Source organism: Phaethon lepturus, unplaced genomic scaffold (genome assembly GCF_000687285.1).
Source record: "Phaethon lepturus isolate BGI_N335 unplaced genomic scaffold, ASM68728v1 scaffold228, whole genome shotgun sequence".
NCBI lineage: Eukaryota > Metazoa > Chordata > Aves > Phaethontiformes > Phaethontidae > Phaethon > Phaethon lepturus.
Genome location: NW_010558067.1, coordinates 1 through 8,036, shown reverse-complemented (window position 1 = coordinate 8,036; position 8,036 = coordinate 1). Strand labels below are relative to the sequence as shown.

The 8,036-nt window shown below is 42.0% G+C and overlaps 1 protein-coding gene across 1 annotated transcript; it reads right to left on the bottom strand.

Moving 5' to 3' along the window:
- Positions 1 to 292: 292 nt before the first annotated feature.
- On the bottom strand, positions 293 to 7,272 carry LOC104625326 (phenylalanine-4-hydroxylase-like; the record flags this gene model as incomplete). The annotated part of the gene is made up of 5 exons (XM_010292927.1): positions 293 to 485; positions 1,098 to 1,213; positions 5,646 to 5,779; positions 6,105 to 6,200; positions 7,216 to 7,272. Coding segments are annotated over 5 exons (447 nt in total), but the record flags the coding sequence as incomplete, so codon positions are not given.
- Positions 7,273 to 8,036: the final 764 nt, after the last annotated feature.

The window sequence follows — 8,036 nt, the reverse complement described above, 5'->3', positions numbered from 1 at the left end:
ACAAATGTGAGGGACTGAAGGGAGGATGAGGATGACTGTGGGAGAAAGTGAGGTGGATTAGCCTGTTAGTCATTGCCATCTTGTCCCTGGGCCCAGGGTGGTAATACAGCCTCACAGCTGCAGCAGACTGTAGCTCTGCATGGTGGAGATCTCCTTCTGCTAACCTTTGGCACAAGAGATGTGGAGATTTTCCCCAGATTCCCAGAACTAAGATAATTTTTATGCATTAGTAAGAAAAAATGGATTAGTGTCTGAAGGTCAAAAGAGTCAAGGGTCACCTGCAGGTGTCTCTTTCTCTGCTAATCTATAGTAATTAAGATATGTAACATAAGCATTCATGCAGTACACAGGAAGATAATACACCGAGACTAGATGAATAGTGGCATTTGCACATGGCAACTTCTAGTCAGTAGCCAGTGACTAGCAAGTTACAGCAAATCTTCATTTTATCTTCTGGAGGGCATTGCAAAGGATCCCCATCTCACCTGCAAAGGAAATAATCAGAGCAGTTAATCCTACAGCTAGCCCATTTCTAACACTCCTGTATATATTTACCTTTTATATCCATTCCCTGGAAGAATAAGGTCAGTAAAGTGCGGGACTGGACACATTTACTAAGGTGTTACTGGAGGAAGGTCTGCAGAGTCAGCCCTTTGCCTTTATCAACCATACAAGGATGGCTCACAGAACCAGGGGTGCTGGCTTTCAGCAGGCTAGCCAGTGTTAGGGGGAAAACATATCAGGAAAAAGGCTAGAATGGCAAAAGGAAATGTGATTAAAGCCAAGCTGTTCCTTTTCTTCCTTACTGAGAACAGCTGAAGCCACATATCAGAGTCCATCATAAGGCCCTCTGGCCTCTCCTAGTTCCTCCACCAAAATGAGGTATTTCAGATGTAACAAACTGCAGTCAAGTGGAAATGTTATTTTGAAACTTGGCTAGAATTAGCAAGCAATTTTTGCATGAGAAAGGAGATGTGCGCTGCTTGATCCTGCTCAGGCTCAGAATATTAAATGCAAGCAGAAGAAATCTGCTTTGTGGTTGCTATTTCTGATCCAAGTTTTGAGGAACTAAAGGTAACAGATCTGTAGTTCCTTACTATTGATGGTGTCAGCTAAGTTCTTCAGCTGCTTTGCATTGTCCAGGACTTCAATCCTCTGGGTGTAGGGATTGTACCGAACAGAGAAAGGACGAGGGATCGTTTGAGCAAATTTCCTGAGGCAAAAATACAAAAACATATACAAACTTGAAAAGCTCCTTTTTTCAGTAACTCACGCTTTTCTTGGTGTGTGCGTTTGTTGACGAAGGGAATAAGAAAATCTGCAAGAGGAAATAACTGAAATTCCTGCAGAGTGATCTGAGACCTACAGCATTCTGTAACATGCTTGAATCTGGATTTGTCCTTACCACATTTGTTTTTTTCCAAGCTGGACTAATTATGCTATTGGCAGGCAACACTGCTCCTGGTATAGGCCAACTATGTAGCTATTGAGATTTGCCAAACTTGAAAACCTCATTTTCCTTTCCGTAATGCAAAATATAGGGATCCTGATCCAAGTCTGCAGTTTCTGGGAAAGTAAGGTCAAGTACCTATGCCATCCTGGCATACCAAGAAGAAAGCAAAGTGCTGGCTTCTGACATGGTTGATAGTGGTTTCCAGGTGATTGCAAAGATAGGAGATAGTCAATGGAGTGAAGCAGCATTCTTGCCACCTCTTATTTGCAGCTTTCCCTGCTGCAAAATAGTTAATTCCATGGCAGAAACATTAAGATTTTGGTGTCTTGGGAAAATATCAATTTGCATAACCACAGAACTGTGGAAAGGAGGACTCTGAATGGGATGAGATGGTCAGAGCTATTGTTCCAGGGTCCTTGTAGACCCCAGCAGGACACTGGCTTATATATCTGCTTCGCATTACTGAAGTTATTGCTGAAAGAGGAAGGAAAGCACGCAGGAGTTGATTATAGAGCCACATTATACAGACCGTGACTCAGCATGGTAAATCCCGTAGGCCCAAAACAGTGGAATATGCTGGACGCCACCTCCACATTGCTACTTCGGTTTAGTCTTCATTATTGTCAGCTAAGGCCATTGTCTCAAAGAGAGTTCAGTGTGAGCAGGCCGCAATGTGGTGCAGCGGAAAAAAATTATGTTGATTGATTAATTAAACATTAAAGTGTTTAGTGGCATCAGTCCAGTTTTTCTAAGGATAGAGATCCACATTAGAAGACAGTCTTCCTGAATCTCAGGTGAAGGTAAGATCCTAATGAAGATGGGTGCCTTAAGCTGAAATATTTTAGGTCAGCCTGAGAATAACTTTTTGGGGAGGTTTTCTATTACGCACAAACACACATGTCCAGGTGCAAGCCACGAACATAGTCACTAGACCAATTCCTAGACCTCTATTTCAATTTAACCACTTTTCCAATTTGGTCATTAAAACAAATAAAAGAAGCTCCAAGATAATTTTTGTAGAGTAAGGCAGCATCTTCTGCTTTCTCAAGGAACTTGTTACTCAGTTAGAGAACTATACAGAAAAGACAATAGGAACTGTGTGCAGGATATTAATAACACAAACCAGAAGAGAAGGTTGTCTTTCTCAGGTATTATCCCAGAGAAAAGCACAGAAGGAGAGGCTGCAGGCCTATGATCACTGAGGAAGCACAGGGGAGGTAGCTGGGAAGACCGTGCAGCTAGGGAGCCTGGGGCAGCAGAATATCTTGGGTCTCGGTATGAGTTTATCTGTGAATGGCGGGGGAGAGAGAGAGAGAAGAGACTGCAGGTCTAGGACAAGTCTCTGTGTGGCATCTTCATATGAAAAATTTGTTGAGTGTGAACCAAGGCTAACTCTCAGTGTATTGGTTAACATCGAGAAATATGGTGGTGTTTTTTTAAACAGAAATAGAAATATTGCTGTGAGGTGGAATCCAAGCTGAACCCCAAACACAGTCTGAGCCATTCCTGTTTCAAGAACTAGAACTGAACCTGGACCATTATTTCAAAGTCTTATTCAACTGGAACTGAATCTGTGTTTCAGTCACAGATGACTGAAAGATTTACTGTGTAGCCCTGTAGTCTTGTAAACACACTGCTGGTAACAAGCTGGAGGCTCTGTATTAAGCTAACCACACAGGCCTCAGGATCGGGTTTATTCGGCTTGCGTGCAGTTTTGCTTAACTGTAATAGCAATTGTCTAATGACCATGTAGCTATTACCTAATTTGTTTTAGTTTTGCTTAATTCTGAATAACTGTGTGTTATAATGTCTATTGTTAATAATTTTTATATAGGCATATATAAAAATTATATAGGCTGTGCATAGTGAACTAACTCTGACCCTAAAGTAATGATGCAGCATAAAGGAATGCCAGCATGGGCTGATAACAGAGGCCTTACAGGCATGAGCATAGGATGATGCTGGTGGTCCCTGGGATATCAACAACTCCCCACTGGTCACTTATTCATAGTAAAGCAAATTTAGGAGTTGAGGGGAAAAAAAAAACAGTTCTAGAGGAAACAAAAGGGACAAAGAAAAAATATTTAACATAAATTGCAAAGTCAGAAGTAATACAGATTTGCAGACCAATGTAGAAAGAGCAAAAGGTAAAGCATGTTAGAAAACATAAAAATAGCCCTGAGGAAACCTTGGGCTGAGGACAATAAAGAAAGCATCAACACCACCCACCTCCTCACAAAAGAGAGGAAGAAACTCCATTCATTAACATCACAGCCCTGCTCTGAAGACCTCAAGATGTTGGTTATTTGACAACTCCACCCCACCACCACCAGACTGAAACTGTTCACATAAGACGCAAAAGAAAGTGTAAGGGTGAGTATAATTTCATAGGAAAAGGAGTAGATACTAGGAGATTTTTTCTACAAGAAATTTTAACTATAAAGAGACTTGTTTTGTGTTAATTAGCTAGCTTTGACCCTAAGTGTGAGCAAATGTGACACCCATCTACAAGAAGGGCCGGAAGGAAGATCCAGGGAACTATAGGTCTGTCAGTCTGATGTTGGAGCAAGCAAATGTTATGGAGAAGATCATCTTGAGTGCCATCACATGTCACAAACATGTGATCAGGCGCAGTCAGTATGGGTTTATAAAAGGCAGGTCTTCCTTGACTAACCTGATCTCCTTCTATGACAAGGTGACCATCTTGGTGGATGAGGGAAAGGCTGTGGATGTTGTTTACCTGGAATTTAGTAAAGCCTTTGACTCCGTTTCCCACAGCCTTCTTCTGGAGAAACTGGCTGCTCATGCCTTGGATGGGCGTACACTTTTCTGGGTAAAAAATTGGCTGGATGGTCAGGCCCAAAAAGTTATGGTGAATGGAGTTCAATCCACTTGGCAGCTGGTCACAAATTGTGTTCCCCAGGGCCCAGTATTGGGTCCAGTTCTATTTAATACCTTTATCAATGATCTGGACAAGGCGATCGAGTGCGCCCTCAGTAAGTTTGCAGACAGCTCCAAGTTGGGCGGGAATGTTGATCTGCTAGAGGGTAGGAGGGCTCTGCAGAGGGATCTGGACAGGCTGGATCAATGGGTCGAAGCCAACTGTATGAGATTTAACAAGGCCAAGTGTCGGGTCCTGCACTGGGTCACAATAACCCCATGCAATGTTACAGGCTTAGGGAAGAGTGGTTGGAAAGCTGCCTGGTAGAAAAGGACCTGGGGATCGTGGTCAACAGATGGCTGAATATGAGCCAGCAGTGTGCCCAGGTGGCCAAGAAGGCCAGTTGCATCCCAGCTTGTATCAGAAATAGTGTGGCCAGCAGGACTAGGGAAGTGATTGTCCCTTTGTACTTGGCACTGGTGATGCCACACCTCAAATACTGTGTTCAGTTTTGGGCCCCTCACTACAAGAAAGACATTGAGGTGCTGGAGTGTGTCCAAAGAAGAGCAACAAAGCTGGTGAGGGGTCTGGAGCACAAGTCTTATGAGGAGCGGCTGAGGGAACTGGGGTTGTTCAGTCTGGAGAAAACGAGGCTCAGGGAGACCTTATCGTTCTCTACAGCTACCTGAAAGGGGGTTGTGGTGAGGTGGGTGTTGGTCTCTTCTCCCAAGTAACTAGCGATAGGATGAGAGGAAATGGCCTCAAGTTATACCAGGGAAGGTTTACATTGGATATTAGGAAAAATTTCTTCACTGAAACAGTTGTCAAGCATTGGAACAGGCTGCCCGGGGGGGTGGTGGAGTTGGCATCCCTGGAGGTATTTAAAAGACATGTAGATGTGGTGCTTAGGGACATGGTTTAGTGGTGGACTTTGCAGTGTTAGGTTTATGGTTGGACTGGATGATCTTAAAGGTCTTTTCCAACCTAAATGATTCTACGATTCTATCATTGCAATTGGGCTAATAATATTTTTTGTTGTATTTTTGTTTTACAGATAAAAGTCTTAAATAGACTAACCACAAATTCTTGGCTTCCTGTATGAGGTATGTTCCCCTTATTGCCCATAACAAGATTTTGACTGTAAAAACTGTTTCATCTGTTTAAGCATTGCACAACTTCTTCTAATGCCTCTCAAAACATCACTGTCAACCCAAGACCTGTAATGGCAATAGGATCCAATGTATTGACAATGGGATCCAATGTATTGGCAATGGACAAGAAATTGGGTATTATATGGAACAACTGGATTACCTTAGCTTTTCTTTTGCATCTTTAAAACTTTCAGCAACATAGTAGATAGGCTGGAACTCAGTAACAGGGTACTTCTGCACAGCAGTCTTCTCCAGGACAAGAGGCTGAATCTCAGGTTTACTTGATAAACAATACTATGAGCAAAAGGGTAAGAAGTTTATTTCAGTTAAAAAATGCTTGAATGTGCTGTGAAAGAGAGATAGAGCTACTGAATGCCACCCAGTTTCAGACCGGAAAGAGTTGCTCCTGTGTATTACAATGACAATGTCACTTACTAGGAAGAAATAGGTATGAGTCCCCTGTACACTGACTCAATGATCAGAGATCTTCAATGAAGTATGACATTTCATGTGACTTCTATGCACAAAGTATGAAGCAGAATAAGGATCTGAAGGCGTTCAGAAGAGAAATTTGAGCAATTTTATAAACATCTTTGAAATGTTATTTTACAGAACACACCTGCAGCTCTCCAAATGAAGACAGCAGCCCTGCACCATACGCCTTGAGTGAATCACCTTCTTTACATAGTCCAAACTCCACTGTAAACCAATAAACCTAGAAAGAAAATTGGACAGAAACATATGATTACTTGATCAAAACAGTAAGTGCACATATTTGATTTGAATATATTTGGAGTTCACATTTCTATTTAAAATGTTGTCATGTGTCAAATATCAACTGTATAAATAAAATAAATATCGCCACAAACTGAAATTTTTCTCTTGGAAGGGGCACAGTGCTAGACTCAATGTGTCTGCAAATCAGTTCAGTTCCCTGACAAATGCAGTTTTACTGTGCTTGCATTTGTCAGCAGAGCAGAAACAATGAAACTATAGCAATAAAATGTCATTTTGGCTGGCCAATCCAGTTGAAGTTTCAACCTCAGTTGATAGAATTTTGTGTCCTGTTTCACATAGAGGGTGTTTAGCTGCAGCAGCAAGAGAGGGAACGGGCTGTTAGTGCAATATTGAAGGAAGATGGTGTGTGGCCTAGCTTGAATTCTTGGTCTGTCATTTGAAGGGATATCTGCTCTGGCTCAGAAAAAACAGCCCATCTATCAGAAACAGCAAAGATGGTGCAATGCTTTGCCTAGATGGCTTGGCACTGGGGACACTAATCTCACAGGTATATCCTTGTTTTTATTTGTAGTTTGCAGTTCTGGGTCTCAGTATTCTCAAGTAGGATTCAGGTAAGCCACGCTGACTGCAGAGGACATTATCTGCCTGGCAGGGTGGAAGAGAAGGGACACTCGCAGGTAGAACAGCTACTGAAGCTGCCTCCTGAAATTTCCTGTGGGGATGTAGTAACATATAATCTTTTCTTGCCCAATATGTTTGTGCTGGAGGAAATCTTGTCTGGGCTTCTGTATTTAATCACAACTGTCACTTTGAATAAGGGGTGCCAAAGTTATTTTCCTTTAATGCAACTGTTTCAGGGTGGGGTTTTCCAATCATGGACTTCACTCTGTTCCCATTCAACTCTATGGGAGTTCTATCAGTGACTTCAGTGGCAGACGAATTAAGACAACACAGGGTGCTTTGGAAAATTGAGCCCTCATTTATTAAATTACCGTAGCGAGTTTCTCGATGAAATCATCCGGAGCTCCCAGAGATGCCAGTCCAATTTCCTGTAACAATAAACCATTATTCTTCAAGCTGTTTATTGCAAACATTCTTCCTGTCTCGTCTTATGTAATTTCTCACATTTTAAATGTTACCATCGCTTACTACCACACACAAATGTTTACAGGACATGTTCCTATCGTGCAACATCAATTTTAAACCAGAAATCTCTCCAGAAGTGAACAAAGGGTCCTGTCCAAATGTCATTTACAAGGCATGATCCTTTGTGCCTGTTACAAAGCCCATTGAGGTCAAATAAAATTTTTCTATTGCTTTGACAGGCTTTGGATCAAGTCTACAATGCACACCCAAGAGAATGATACAGTCAAAAGGAGGTAAATCGGTCACAGCCACACACCTTAAATATTTCTCTTTATTTTGATGGGCCCTGATTGCAGGAGTTTTCTTGGAGTCTTGAATGAGTTATTTTTTCTGAATAACAGGGCATGATTTGAAAGAGCTTATTCGTATCTTAGAAGCTAATGGAGACTTTCCTGGGAGGCATGGAGTAGCTGAATTCAGAAGACACCCACACAAGACTGTATATAATCAGGTACCTTGCTTGGTTTGCTCCAGTGAGGACTGCACAGTGCAAAATCAGAGCCCCACACACACCTACACCAAGAGTATGGGAGCAGCCATCACCATGTCAAATCCTAGTCAGTCAGGGTGCTGTAGGGCTTATCTTGAAAGAAACCCTGTTTCTGGGAAAGGGTAGAGCCTAAGGGCAATACTGAATGATTACTAACTACATCAAGTTGACTTTTGT